Source organism: Bison bison, unplaced genomic scaffold (assembly GCF_000754665.1).
Source record: "Bison bison bison isolate TAMUID 2011002044 unplaced genomic scaffold, Bison_UMD1.0 scf7180017864371, whole genome shotgun sequence".
Classification (NCBI taxonomy): Eukaryota; Metazoa; Chordata; class Mammalia; order Artiodactyla; family Bovidae; genus Bison; species Bison bison.
Genome location: NW_011494943.1, coordinates 10,601,389 through 10,616,398, shown reverse-complemented (window position 1 = coordinate 10,616,398; position 15,010 = coordinate 10,601,389). Strand labels below are relative to the sequence as shown.

Below are 15,010 nucleotides of genomic sequence, written 5' to 3'. Positions count from 1 at the left end.
TTAGAGCCGGAACAGCAAAAAGTGAACCCAGCTGGCACAAGTGCCCGGGCAGGGGACTTCTGCTTAGGGTAGGGGCTGAAAATTTCTGCTCTCAAGTTGAACCTGGCCCATAGATCCCCTTTATTTTGCTTGCACACTTTAAAAAATATGTACATAATTCACCAAGATAAAATTCACCATTTTAAAGTGTTCATCTTTTTAGTCTATTCATAAGGCTGTACAGTCAGTTTAGAGCACTCCTACCATTCCCAAAAGAAACTCTGAGTCCATCAGCAATCTGTCTCCCTTCCCCTCTCCCCACCAGGCCCTGGAGACACCAGTCTACCTTCTCTCTGTGGAGTTGCCTATTCTAGAATTTCATACAGTTGGAATCATACGTATGTGGCCTTTTGTGTCTAGCTTGATTCATGAGGTCGCAAAGAGTCGGACGCGACTGAGCGACTGATCTGGTCTGATCTTTCACTTGAGCGTTGTGTTTTCAAGGTTCATGTCTAGTGTGTAGTGTGTCACTGTTTCACCTCTGCTTATGGCTGTGAAGGTGGCTTTATTTGAAAAACAGGGTCTTTGAAAAAAGATATGATTAAATCAAAGATCTTGAGATGAGATCACCCTGGATTTCATCTGGGCCCTAAATCCTGTGTCAGGTGTCTTGATATGAGAGGAAGGAGAGGGAGATTTGAGGCACAGACACAGAGAGAAGGCTGTATGCTGGCAACGTAGAGACTGGGGTGATGAGTCTACAAGCCAAAGATCTCTAGTAAACCCAGAAGCTGGACCAGGCAAGGATGGACTCTCTCTCTCTCAGCCTCCAGTAAAAAAAAAACCTGGCAGCCTTGGTTTCAGACTGCTGGCATCCAGAGCATTAGGTTTTTGCTGTCTTAAGCCCTCCAGATTGTGCTAATTTGTTAACAGCAATCCTAGGAAACTAACATGGCTTGTGTGAGAGCCTTTTAGTGCTAAACCCAGGAGAATCCGGCACAGAGAAGGGTTGGTCAGTCTGACACTGGAAATGCCCGTCATGTGTCTAATTTTTTAAAAATTAAAAATAATCTTGCCAGTTAAAAAAGAATGTTTATTTAGATATTTTTGGCTGTGCTGGGTCTTTGTTTGCTGTGCGGGACTTTTCTCTGGCTGCAGAGAGTGGGGGCTACTCTCTAGCTGTGGTGTGCGGGCTTCTCATTGTGGTGGCTTCTCTTGTTATGGAGCACAGGCTCTAGGGTGTGTGGGCTTCAGTAGTTGTGGCTCCTGGGATCCAGAACACAGGCTCATTAGTTGTGGCGCCCGGGTCTAGTTGCTCCGCAGCATGTGGGAGCCTCCCAGACCAGGGATCGAATTCATGTCTCCTGCCTCTGTCAGGTGGACTCTTTACCAATGAGCCATCAGGGAAGCCCTAACATTTTTTAAAATTTATTTTTTACTATGATGTATTCTTTCTTTGTTTTTATTTATTTATTGGCCACACCACGTAGCATGTGCGATCTTAGTTCCTCAACCCGGGATTGAACCCGTGTCCCCAGCAGTGGAACCTGCGTCCCCTGTATTGGAAAGCAGATTCTTAACCACTGGACCACCAGGGAAGTCCTCCCACTATGTTTTTTTAAACTGAAGTCAGAACACATGAGACAGCTCTGTCTCAGATGGCATGTTGAGCTTCTCTTACTTAGATCAGGACTGGTCACCCTTCTACATCTCAGCTCCTCCTTCTGTCTGTCTCTCTGCTGTCCAGCTTTTGGTAGCATAAGTTGCCCATGGCTTCCAGGGAGTAGGAATGGGCAGGGGGAGCCTGTGGTCCCCTCAGCAGCCCTGCATGTCTTTGGGAGTATGCAATCCCACCGCATCTCAGCTTCCCTCCTTTGAAAAAAGGAGATGCTTCCGACCTGGGTTATATAGATGATCTGGCTTCCAGCTGAAAGATGCAGCGGATGACAAAGTGCCAAGTGGTCCTCACCTTCCTGGGGCTTGTTTCTGAGCAGAGAGACACTGGTGGTTTCACTTAGGAATGAAACTGCCAACATCTGGTGGCAGCTGGAGCCCAGAAGCCCTGTACTGGGAAGAGAGCTGAGCTTCCTTTTTCCTATTTCCTTCTGGATCAGATCAGCAGACCCACTGATTATCTAACCAGTGAGACAGCCTGAGAGAAAAGAAGAGCTCTACACTTCCCAACACCCAGACCCGATTTTCCTGATCGTCCACACAGGTGCCCAGGGAGCTTCTCCCAGGCCCCTCCGGGACTGACTTTGCAGCTGTAAAGAACAGCCAGGAAAATCATTTTGATCTTAAGACAGCTGGGGTCTCTCCTGGATTCATCCTGAGCTCTCCTGTCCTTCCAACTGTAGTGGATCACCAGAAACCTCCTCTGACATTCTGGAAGCCTCCCAGGAACCCCCCCAGAGCCGTTTTCCTCCATCTCCAGCAATGCAGAGTTGTGTGGCTGAGGCCTGCCCCTGGACGAGGCCTCTGGAAGAGCACAAAGAATTCCTTTTGATCTCACAATTTCTCAAGTGCAAGTATTTAGAAATGACTCTCGCCCCGAAGCTAGTGGCCAAGTGCCAGGAGGGCAGGCTAGATGGAGGAGTGGGGCAGGCTGGGGAGTGGTGCAGATTCCTCCAAGGCCAGGCACAGAGGAGGGAACCAGTTTGCACATTGGGGAGCAGGGAGGTGCAGGAGGCAGAGGCTGGAGGAGCTCTACTCTCTCAGGAGTCTGGTCTTCCATTTTCCTTTCATACTGTATTGTCCATATACATAAAAGTAATACATACTCACTCTAAAGGAGGTATTTCTATTTTGTGTCTTTAATATATCCTTAAGAGATTTTTTAATGTGTTTTTATATATATGTGCAAGTAATACATGCTCATGGTAAAACTATATTTATGGCTTGTCTTTTTGAGTATTTTTAATATATTGTGGTTTTTGTGCATGGAAAGTAGCATATGCTCACTAGTATGAGCTAGACTAGCAAAAATAACTTGTAAAATTGAGATATAACTTACATATCCTAAAGAGTACAGATCTTAAAGAAATTGCTCAGTATATTTTCACATTATGTATGTATCTATGTAATTATCACCGTGGCAAAGGCTCCCTTGGACCCCTCCAAAGAGGTCACCTCTATTCCAACTTATAACACCATGTGAAAGTGAGTGAAGTTGCTCAGTCGTGTCCGACTCTTTGCGACCCCATGGGCTGTAGCCTACCAGGGTCCTCTGTCCATGGGATTTTCCAGGCAATAGTCCTGGAGTGGATTGCCATTTCCTTCTCCAAAAAAATTACTTATTTAGACTGCTCTTCACAGCATGAACTTAGTTCCTTAGGGATCGAACTTGTGCCCCCTGAAGTAGAAGCTCAGAGTCTTAACTACTGGACCACCAGGGATTCCCTGTCTGGCTTATTTCACTCAGCACTAGCCTGCAAGGTTCAGATAGTGAAAGTTGCCCAGTCGTGTCCGACTCTTTGTGATCCAGGCCAGAATACTGGAGTGAGTAGCTGTTCCCTTCTCCAGGGGATCTTCCCAACCCGGGGATGGAACCCAGGACTCCTGTATTGCAGGCAGATTCTTTACCAGCTAAGCCACAAGGGAAGCCCTACATTTTTATAGATGAAGCCAAATTGGTCTTCCAGAAACTTTCACCAATGCCTACGTGCACCAACATTAGGTGAGAATGCTTTAATTTAACTTTAAAATAGATGCCCCCTCCCACCCCCTGCCACACGCCAATGGCATCTCACTTTGCTTTGTGTTGCTTTAGTTGTCAAGCTAAGTACCTTCTCTGGGATTCATTGACCATTGACATACTTGAGAAAATTCTTTTCTTCATTTTTGATTGTGTTGGGTCTTCGCTGCTGTGCAGGCTTTTCTCTAGTTGCAGCGGGCGGGGGGGGGACTGCTCTCTAGTTGTTGGGTGAAGGCTTCTCATTGTGGTGGCTTCTCTTGGTGCAGAGCACGGGCTCTAGAGCGTGCGGGCTCAGTAGTTGTGGCTCCTGGGCTCTAGAGCACAGGCTTAGTAGTGCGGTGCGCCGGCTCAGTTACCCCATGGCATCTGGGATCTTCCCGTACCAGGGATTGAACCTGTGTCTCCTGCACTGGCAGGTGAATTCTTTACCACTGAACCACTATGGAAGCCCGATATACTTCTTTTTTGAGGATTGTCTAAATATTTTATTAAAATCCTTTCTGTCATTCATCTTTTTAAAATTATATTTGTAAACACTCTTTGTATATTGCAGAAAGACCTTGTATTTGAAAGGCATGGAAAGGAAATAGTTTTATATCTATAGCAAAACAGAGGAGGTTCCACTGATGTTAGTTTTTTCTTTTTGCTACTTGGACTAGGGATCAAACCTGTGCCCCCTGCTGTGGAAGCACAGAGACCTAACCGCTGGACCACCAGGGAATTCCCTCTGGTGTTAGTTCTGAAACTCAACTGTCCAACCACACTCTTCTTTTGCTTGTATATTATACCTTGATCACACAGTATCAAAATGAGGAGTTTAAGTTTGATTTTGGTAAGTGCTTTGGAATAAGATAAACCCAGAACTGGGAGGCACCATCACTTCTCCATTTTGACAGCATGCTTTCCTTCTGAGCCTACAATGGGCCTCAGAATCCTTCCTAACACAAAGCTCCATGTGGCCTGTGGTGACTTGAGTTGGCATGAGTTGAGACCTCTGTGCTTCCATGATGGAATGACTCCTGGAAGTTACCTGAATGTAGTGATGCCCAGTAGAGGTGGGATGGAGGAGCTATCAGGGTTTGTACTGGTTTCATCAGGCTGAGGGCAGGTCGATAGAGCTCCAGGCTGGGGCTGCAGTGATTCTGCCCAGAAGATCTTGCATGGCCATAGTAGGTTCTCACTGAACAGCTGATGAAATGTTGGTGATGAGGTCGTGTCTGGATTTTGCAGGTGAGGAGAGAGAGAAGGGGAGATTGGTGGCCCAGGGGGTTTCAAGATAAATGTAAAGGATCCAATTTTGGAACAAGAGGTGCATTGACTGCGTTTGTCTTTGTTCATGCTTGTTGCCCCCGCAGGTGAGTTCCCAGAACTGGAGGGAAGGAAGCCTGGATGGCAGTGGGGGACAGCTCCTACTTCCCTTCTCCAAAGTCTTTGCTGTCCTTGTTTTAGGCTGGGCTGGCCGGGTCTCAGGTGTCAAAGGTGGACTTTTTAAGCGCCTTGTGTTTCAGGCTGGAGATCTTGGGAAAGAAAATGTATTTGGGCATTTTGCCTATTCCTTTTCCTGCACAGAGAAGCCTCCCCCATCTGCCTCCAGGTGGCTTTGCAATTTAAACTTGAAAATGCTGAAGCCTTTTCCCACAGCCACTTTGGGATGACTTCGTTACTTTCCACATCCTCCCAATTAGTTCTCTGGCTTCGTGTATCCCTCAACATCCCTTCTCATTCCACTGCGAAATGAAATGTTTTTACGCAATCTGAGGGAAATGTTTTAACATCCATATCCCCACAGGTAGCCTGTCTGGGCTTCTTCATGGAGCTGAGTGGATGGTGTTAGGTACCTGGGACGCATCTCCTTACCAACCCACCCCTCTGCGTATGTGTGCACGTGCGCACATGTGTACAGGCTCACACAATTCTCTGTATATCCAATCCTTTTGTATTGTGTATACTACAGACATTGCACTGAAAAACCAAAACATCAAATGGCATATGTTAAACCTACTTGGAGATAGGTGGTAGGCTGGGTGCCAGGGAACACCTGGCAGTCAGGGTTGCTGCTGTCAAGGAACTTTGCTCAGTTTCTGGATCGCAGTCAGTGGGCTTCATTTGGCACCACATAGGATGGGTGCATGTGTGCTTAGGTGGTCAGTCGTGTCTGACTCTTTGCAACCCAGGCTCCTCTGTGCATGGCATTCTTCAGGCAAGACTATTGGAGTGGGTTGCCATTCCCTTCTCCAAGGGATCTTACAGACCCAGGGATTGAACCAGGGTCTCCTGCTTTGCAGTCTGATACTTTACCATCTGAGCCACCAAGGAAGCCCATACTGGTAGTATGAGACCTTTAACTTTACTACTTGTCCTGTGATGTGTGGCCCATGCTTTGTGCAAGCTGGGTATTTTCAAAAAATTTAAAAGTTTAGTAAGATGTACATAACATGAAATTTACCCTTTGAACCGTTTCCCTCCTTTTAACCATTTCTAAGTGGACAATTCAGTGGCATTAAGCACATTCACATCATTATGTGACCATCACCATCATCCATCTCTGGAATGTTTTCATCTTCCCAAACTGAAACTGTGCCCATTAAACACTAATTCCCCATCCTTCTCCCCCAGCCCCTGGCACCCACCATCTACTGTGATCTGACTCCCGCAGGTCCCTCAAAGGAGCAAAATCAGAATATTTGTCCTTCTGTGACGGGCTGATTTCACTGAGCATCATGTCCTCAGGGTTCATCCACGTTGTAGTAGGTGTCAGCATTTCCTTCCTTTTTAGGGATAAATAATATTCCATTGTATGGATAGATCACATTGTGTTTATCCGTTCATCCATCGAGGGACACTTGGGTTGCCTCCACCCCTTGACTTTAGAGATAGTGCTGCTGTGATCATGGGGGTACAAATTGCAAACAGGACTTTTTAATATGTGGACTTAATTGTCAACATTTAATAATTGGGAAATTTCACCCCCAGAATATCTGCTGTCCAGTTTCTCGTGAAAAACAAGGCGATCTGGCTGTGCTGGCCTGCTGTCCTGAGTGTCAGGCACTGCAGAGGGGGTGGGAACAGCTCTTGATCCTGGGATGATATCATCCAGACACTGAGACCAGAGGTTGACTGCTCTATGTTGTTGGGCTTATGCTGTTGTTTTTCTCATAGTCGAGTTACAAAGAAAGCAAAATATTTCCATTACTTGTGTCTCTATCAAAAGTGGAAAATAAAAAGCAGCTGGAGAGGTCTCCGTGTTCTGGGGAAAGAGGACTATTCTTACTTATTGAACATACAGAGTGGGTAGATCTGTGGGCAAAGAGCCCAGAGGATTCGTTTCGTGTTATGAAATAAGCTAGCTCCTTCACCCACTTCAGGTCCCTGCTGGGCATGCCAGCTGACCTCCGGCTGGGGTTTTAGGAGTGCTGGCTAAAACCAGCTGTTTTTAGGAGTGTATAGCTCTGTCCCTGTTAATGGGTTGGTAATCCCTCTGGACAACCATACCCAGTCACCTCCAAGGCAAAGTTATTAGATGTATAAAGTAAGCAGGTCGAAAGACGTGTTCTAAGTCCTAACCCTCAGTACTGCTGAACGTGAGCTTTAATGGAAAAAGAGTGTTTGCAAATATGATTAAGGATCTGGTGAGGAGAGGAGGTCATCCTGGATGAACCGAGTGGGCCCGAAGTCCGATGACAAGTGTCCTTATAAGAGACAAAAGAGGAGAGACGCGAACGGAAGGGAAGGTCACATGATGATGGAGGCAGAGACTGGAGTGGGTGGCCACAAGCCAAAAAACGCTGGCAGCAGGAGCTGGAAGAGGCAAAGGAGCCATCTGCCCCAGAGACTTCAGAGGCAGCCCTGCCGACACCTGGATGTCAGACGTTTGGCCTCCAGAACTGTGAGAGAATAAATGTGGGTTGTTTGAAGCCATCCAGTTTGCTATGCTTTGTTACAGCCACCAGGGAAAACCCAGGTAGCTGGATTGTCTCTGTGGATGAAAGGGAGCTTACTGGTCAGTAACTTCAAGATATAGTTGAAGGACTACCCTGGTAGTCCAGTGGCTAAGACTCCATAGTCCAATGCAGGGGGCCCAGGTTCGATCCCTAGTCAGGGAACTAGGTCTCGTTGCTGCAACTAAGAGTTCAAATGCCGCAACTAAAACTATTGGGAAGCTGCTATATAACACAGGGAACGCAGCAGGTGCTCTGTGATGACCTAGAGGGGTGGGATGGGAGCGGGGAGAGGCTAAAGAGGGAGAGGAAGTATATATATATGTATACAATTATGACTGATTTGAGTTGTTGTAGGGCAGAAACCAACATAATATTGTAAAGCACTTAACCTCCAATTTAAAAAATTAGATTTTGCACACCACAACGAAGATTGAAGATCCTGCATGCCACACCTAAGACCCAGAGCAGCCAAATCAATAAAGTAATTAATTAATTTAAAAAGATTCAGTTGAAGATAGAAAATACAGAAATGTTTTTGGCTTCACACTGGCCTTTGTGGTCAGAATAGCAGGAGAGCCAGGGTCTGGTTGGTCTATGTAACTTGCACTCCCTAAAGTGCCAAAACCACAGAGAACCCCATTTTAAAAAGAAGAAATTGGGCATGTAGATGTGATGATTTGCCCAGGGTCTCATACATAACTAGTGGCAAAACTCGAGGCAGAGCAGAACCAAAGAAAAAGTGAAAGGTGGGCGATGACTGATGCTTCTTATCTGGGTGAGTGGTGGCAGGACCCTCACTTTGTGTTTTATCTTAAAAAGCAATTATTAGGCCCAAATATTAAAAGCATCCCTCTGCTGTTGGAACTTGTGGCTCTTTAGAAAGGATGAACATTCTTCCCTGTGCTTGCTTACCGGTGCTTTAAATTTCTTTGCAGAATTTATTTACCCACGTTTCATAGGAGAAAAACAAACCTCTTTTGAAAATGACATAAACAGAAAACGTCAGTAGTCTAATAAAGTCTGAAGAGTAGTCATAGTAAGAAATGAATGACCAGAGCCTTTCCCAGGCAGATCCTCCCATAGGGGAGGATGGAGGGATGAGCGTGCTGGAAAGACATGGTGTCTTTCCTGTTGCCTGGGCTGGATGTTTATAAATTATGTGCTGCTGCCCCTGACCTGTTTCTTTAGCTGAAGTTTCCATGTAAAACATTGGATTTCCAGAGGGGTTTTCTCTGTGGTGTGGTTTGTTCAAAAAGGTTGGCTCTTGTATTTGTTCTCCAGAATGACTTTCTCCCCAGGAACTGCCGGTGAAAAGAACCACTTCCCCAATTAATTCCAGATGTGGAATACATCAACCTGCATCTTTTTCAAAATATTCACAAGCTTTTAAAAAACTGAATTAACTTTCTTTTTGGTTGCGCTGGATCTTCGTTGCTGCACAGCAGCTTTCTCTAGTTGCAGTGAGTGGGGGCTACTCTTTACCGCGGCTTCTCATTGTCATGGCTTCTCTTGTTGAGCACAGGCTTTAGGCACACAGGCTTTGGTAGTTGTAGCACATGGGCTCTAAAGCGTGGAGTTCCCTGCATTGGCAGATGGATTCTTATCCGCTGTACCACCAGGGAAGACCAAGCTGCATTTTTTATTAAGATGGTGGGAGTATTTAAGTTGTACTCTATTTAGAAAAATAAAAGCAATCTGATAATGGCTTGAATCTGATGATTGAAAAACGTCATTTTTCATGTTGAACCACCAGGCATCAATTCACCTGGGGGGATTTGGCTGACACCCTACAGCTGGAACCCAGAACAGCCTCCAGTAGGAATTCCCAGGGGCTCCTTGGAGCATCCTTATCCACCGTCCCTGAGCTTCTTTCACAGAGGAACCAGAGCTCCAGCCAGGTTCTGGTGGGAGTTGGGTAGACTTCTTCAGAGTGGGGACACCTCAAGCTGTTCTTCCTGGCTCCCCCGTGGGTGCCTACAGCAGCACTTATTAGCCAAGCAGGACACTGGGACAGTGGGAAGCCAGCTAAGCAAACTGGATCCTCTGTTTAGACTTCATGGCCTGAAATATGAACAATGTGCAGGCTCCGTGCTTTTTTTTCTTTTTTGGTGGAGCCCCAGAATCATTTTGTTTCCCAAAATACATATAACGTAAAACATATCATTTTAATTATCTTAAGTGTATAAATCAGTGGCATTTAATGCATTCACAGTGTTGTGTAACCATCACCACTGTTTAGTCCCAAAACATTTTCATCACCCCAAGAGGGAACTTGCACTCATGAAACAGTCACCCCGCCCCATTTCTCCTTCCCCTCAGTCCCTGGCGACCACAAACTCCGTTCTGTCTGCAAGGATGTGCCTCTTCCAGACATTTCATATGAATGGAATCAGGTGGCCTGTGGCCTTTTGTGTCTGGCTTCATTTACTTAGCACGTTTCCAAGGTTCACCTGTCTTGTCACGCGTGTCAGTGCCTCACTCCTTCGTGTGGCTCAATACTATTTCACTGTAAGGCTACATCGAATTTCATTTATGTTCTTCTGTTGATAGATATGTGAGCTGTTTCCACCTTTTGAAGACTGTCAAGAATGCTGCTCTGAACATTTGTGTACAAGTGTTTGTTCGAACATTTGTTTTCAATTCTTTGGGTGTATATACCCAGGAGTGGAATCACTTTGGTAATTCTGTATTTAACCTCTTGACGACCCAGTAAACTTCCACAGTGGCTGCACCGTTTTGCATTCGTACCAGCAATATATAAGGGTTCCAACTTTTCCATATCCTTACTAACATTTCTTATTTTCTTTTTTTTTTTTTTTAATTACAGTCATCCTATGGGGAGAAGTGGTGTCTCGGTGTGGTTTTGATTTGAATCCTATGATGACGGTGATGTTGAGTGTCTCTCCTTGTGCTCCTCAGTCATTTGCCAAGGCGCCCTTGCACTTTACCAACACTCTGTGCAACAGCAGACAAATCTGTCCAGAAGGGAGTTGAACTGGGTGAATGGCTTTAAGCTACTTTGTCCACATAACTCCTGAAAGAACTTGGAAAAGTCGTGCCCCTGTGGTACCTTTTTATTAGGTCGATATCTGTTCTTCATCATGAGGTTTGTTAAGGTTTCAAAGGGTGTGATTTCTGGGGTATTGTCAATTTTGACTCAAAAATAAAAGGTTCCTCACTCTAGAGAAGCAGAACCTGACATTTTGTCTTGTTTCCAAGATCATTGAGCAAGTCATGTTCCTCTGCCAAAAACAAACCAGCCCAGAAAGCAACTTCACACCTTAAGATAAAAATCATAGTATCCAAATGATCACACCTTGCCTATTTCCTGTGAACCTCGACTCTATTAAATAACAACAAGATTTTTAGCCCTGACCTTTGCTCTTCCTGTCATGTCCTGACATTAGAATTAGCAATATCACATGAGAAAGCAGTTGTTGGTCCACTCAGGACAGACACATGTAAATTTGGTGACCGTGGTTTTCCTGTGATTTTTCCCCCTTTTCAATACTTGATGGCTCTTTGGATTTGGTGAGTCGGTACTTCTGAAGTCTGCCTTTTCTTTACTCTTTGCAAGAAAACTTTCTTTTTCTAAATGCATCTGCTGCTGGATTCCTTGGGCGATTATTTTAAATATATCAAACAAAATGTAATTTAGGTAGCAGTGTGGCATCATGATACCAAAGGTGTGGGCAAATTCTCCTTGGTTCTTTTCTCCTCCACTTTTCACTTCTTCTACCGAATTTTATTTTAATAAAAGCATTTTTTATGTTTGACAGTAACTCAAGGATAGGTCTCTGCAACAAAAACATGTCCATAATTTAAATTTAAAATATTTTCTTTCCTGTGACTCTAAGACTCTCAGTATTAAAAATTACTCTGGGTTGAGTGATGTATACAATTAATCGATTCCTCAAACCAACCAAAATATATTAAAATTGTGGTATATATTTATGATATACATATAAAAATTAGTTGCTGGACTGAATCTCTTAATGAGATGAACGGGGCTGTGTGTTTTCAAATGGTTCATGTGTTGTTGGATGAATATTACTTATTATCTCAGACGTGGTTCAGAATCAATTCCATCCCTGTTTTTCATTTTTATTGGTCTAGACCATGAGAAAACTTGTTCATATAAAATTTATACATGGTAATGTTATAGTTTTGTTTTTGAACTTCTTGGAGATTTAAGCCAAAAGTCACAGTGATTTACCATCAGAAACATAACAAAACAAAAATGACCAGATTAAATTCTCCTCCTGGTGTTAAAGACTCTGGGCCTTAGCCACTTGCTGTCTTGGCAGTGGGGTTACACGAGTGGCCTGGGTGTCTCTCCTGCCGGGAGATTCACCACCTTCCTTCTCCTCTTGCCTTGTGGGATGGAAGGAAGGACAACCTCCGGAGGTGTGATGGGGTGAGGAGGCGGCGTCCCGGTACTGGTGGTGGTGGGGGGGCTCCCAGGCTCAGCCTCTGGCAAGCTCTTCCTGGAAACGCGCCCCCGGGCGGCCAGACCCAGACAGCCTCAGACCCGCCCGCTGCGCTTTGGCCATTAAGAGATGCCGGGGTCAGGGCGCTCCGGGCGGGATAAGGAGTAGGGGGGTCCGGGGTCGCCGCGCAGACCATCCCACCTGGGGTGCGCGCCCCAGGGTGCTGCTCTGCCCCTGAAGTGATCCTTCAAGGTCGAACTGCAGAGAGAGTCAAGGAACCCGCTGCCCACCGATCACAAAGGGGAGGGGCACACCAGCTTGCTGCGCGTGCGCGGGCAAGGGTGCTACCCGCCCGCGGGCTGTACATGCGGGTGGCGGGGGTAGGGGGCGCCTGTTCGGAGCGCGTATCCTCTGATGTCAGGATCCCGAGCGAGTGTGGGATGTGTGTGTGTGTGCGCGCGCGCGTGTGTATGTTGTACGTGTATTTATGCGTATGTGGCTGGGATGTGGAGTAAGATGGTGTTTTGTATGAGGTGCATGCAGTGTGCTCAACACGTATGGAGTGTTTCTGCGTGTGTGGCGTGTTTTGTGTGTATGTGGGGTGTGTGTAGAGGGTGGGATATGTTACATACGGCGTGCGGGTGAGGTGAGTGTGGAGCGTCGCAGTTGCTTGCAGCGCTCCGGGTTCGCGTCCCATCTGGTTTGGGCTGCGCTCCCAGCTTGGGGCTCAGCGGACCTCTGCCTGCCGCGCAGGACCACCAGCTTGGGCTGGACCGAGTGCGGCAGGTAACCATGGAAACAGATGCTCCCGCGGCGGAGGTGGACGGGTGGCGGGTGGGGGAGGCATCTGATGAGGCGCCCAGGCTGGTACTGGACACGCCGCTTCCTCGGTTGACTGGGGGACCCGGGGTCCTCACTCGGTCGCTCGGCAGGCCTGGGGCGGGGCCCGAAGGATTCCTGCTGTCTCACCTCCCAGCAAGGAAGCCCTTGCTGCTTCCAGGTGTGAAAGCGCAGCAAGTCTTTGGCGCCTCGGATCCTGCTCAGGGGAGACGAACCCCCGCGTTCTAAAGGTGGCCGGGAGCCTCACAAGCAGTTATCGGGTTTTATGACCCGCAGGTGCTCCTGTTGGGTCCCAGGACAAATGAAAAACCTGGGAAGGGCTGAAGGGAGGCCTGGTGTTTGGCACAGGCTTCTCTTCAGTGGAGAGGGGAGCAGCTCACAGGTTCTGGAAAGCAGACTTCACTCCCATCCAGTAGATCCTTTGTGGGAAAAGACTGGCCAGGCCTACTAGCCTTGATATACCTGTCCTCCCCTCTCACCTCTGTTCAGAGCCAGCTGGTGGGCGATGCCACCTCAGTTCTTATCCTGTGTAATGGGAGGAGGTTGGTCTAGATCACTTTTCTTTCATTCACTCGTTCATTCATAACCTTTATCTAGTGCAAAGATGCTCAAGTGTAGCGCCAGGGCCAGCAGCATCAGAATCACCTGGAAACTAGTGAGAAATGTACATTCTCAGGCCACCTCCAGACCTACCAATGTGAGAAGCACTGATCCGCGGTGACCCTTGTGCTAAACATGGGGCTACATGATCCCTCCCATCATGGGATTCTAAAACAAACCTAGTGGGGAAAGTTCTAGCTCTTTTTTCTGAACATCCTGTGTTTTGCTTGGGGATCCATCTAAAACTAGATGAAGCATAAATACTTCTTGGCCACATCCCCAAGGCTGGTCTGAGAAGGAGTGGGGCTATTTCAGAGAAGGAGGAGTAGAAGAAGTTGGACAGGAGGTTCGGAATTCCTCTCAACTTCAGAAGCTGCTTGAGAAAGACTTCAAGGGGTGTTGTGGAGCCCAAGAGCGCCGCCTCCTGGTGACAGCATGCAGGACTGATTCTAAAGAATGGGGTTTCTTGACAAAGGGGGCTTTCAGTGTCCCAATCATACACCCAGCCAGGCATGAACTACCCGGTCATTACTCAGGAACGTTTCATCCATTACTGCCAGCAGCTGGACTGGCCAAATTCAACAAAGGCTCTGAGAAAACAGGAAGTTGTGTGTGGCTGATATGTAAGAGAGTCCCCAGTCATGTCCACGTGGCTCGAGAATGCAGTGCATGGCTTTGTTTCAGCTGGGGTTTTCTCCAGACCTTTTTAGTCAGGCTAATAGTAAAATGAACTTTGTACAGAGAACTGCAACATTAGTTTTCCGTGGAGTCCTGAAATCCTCTGATAGGTACTGAGAAGGGTGCAGGGCATGGTGGAAATCCAGTGTACTTTTGTGGAGGGGTTGGGGGGGCAGTCTTTGGACACTGGCCTTGGGGAGGCTGAGTGCTGCCCTCCAGAGGCGTCCTGGGCTGGCCATGCTGTGGGAAGGGAGGGGAGGCAGGAGGGGCGTGGACAACCAGCGTGGCTATGCTGACTCTGGAAAACCTCCTTTATTATTTTTATTTTGTTGTGTCTACCAGTCAACATTTTTCTTTAAATCAACTCACTCTTTTGCACTTAAGTTACTTTTAAAAGGAAAAAACTTAGAAAATAACAGACATAAATGGAAAATCAGTAGCATTCACCCAAGTTGAAGGTGATCATAAAAACAAATATAAGGCAAATAACAGGGTTGTAACACTCTGCCCTGACACGGTTGCCCACCAGAGCTCTGAGCCTGGGTCTTCTCTCTATGCTACAGAGGGAGGTGTTTAAGATTTAGTATCAGCAAGCAGAAACTTTCTGCTAGAGAAACAAGAAGGTTTGGAGATGAAAAGGAAGGCGGTGTGACTTTCTCACTCTGTGATACCCTGTCTCTTTATAACTCCTGAAACGTAACACGTGGGCCTTCTGTGGGCCAGGCCCTGTTTTAAAGACTTTGCAAATACTAATTTCATCATTGAGACCACCTCACTGGACAGGTGCTGCTATTGGTTCTGATTTTACAGATGAGGAAACTGAGGCCCAGAGGTGAGAACCTGTCTAG

General features: G+C 46.7%; 1 protein-coding gene across 1 annotated transcript in view; it reads right to left on the bottom strand.

Moving 5' to 3' along the window:
• Window positions 1–12,166: 12,166 nt before the first annotated feature.
• Window positions 12,167–15,010, bottom strand: part of ENPP7 (ectonucleotide pyrophosphatase/phosphodiesterase 7) — an 11,867-nt gene continuing 9,023 nt past the window's right edge. Inside the window, exons 5-6 of the mRNA XM_010856522.1 lie at window positions 12,673–13,108; window positions 12,167–12,245 (exon numbers count right to left, since the gene is read on the bottom strand). Coding sequence (XP_010854824.1) covers window positions 12,167–12,245; window positions 12,673–13,108 — 515 coding nt within the window. The remainder of the gene's footprint in view (window positions 12,246–12,672; window positions 13,109–15,010) is intronic.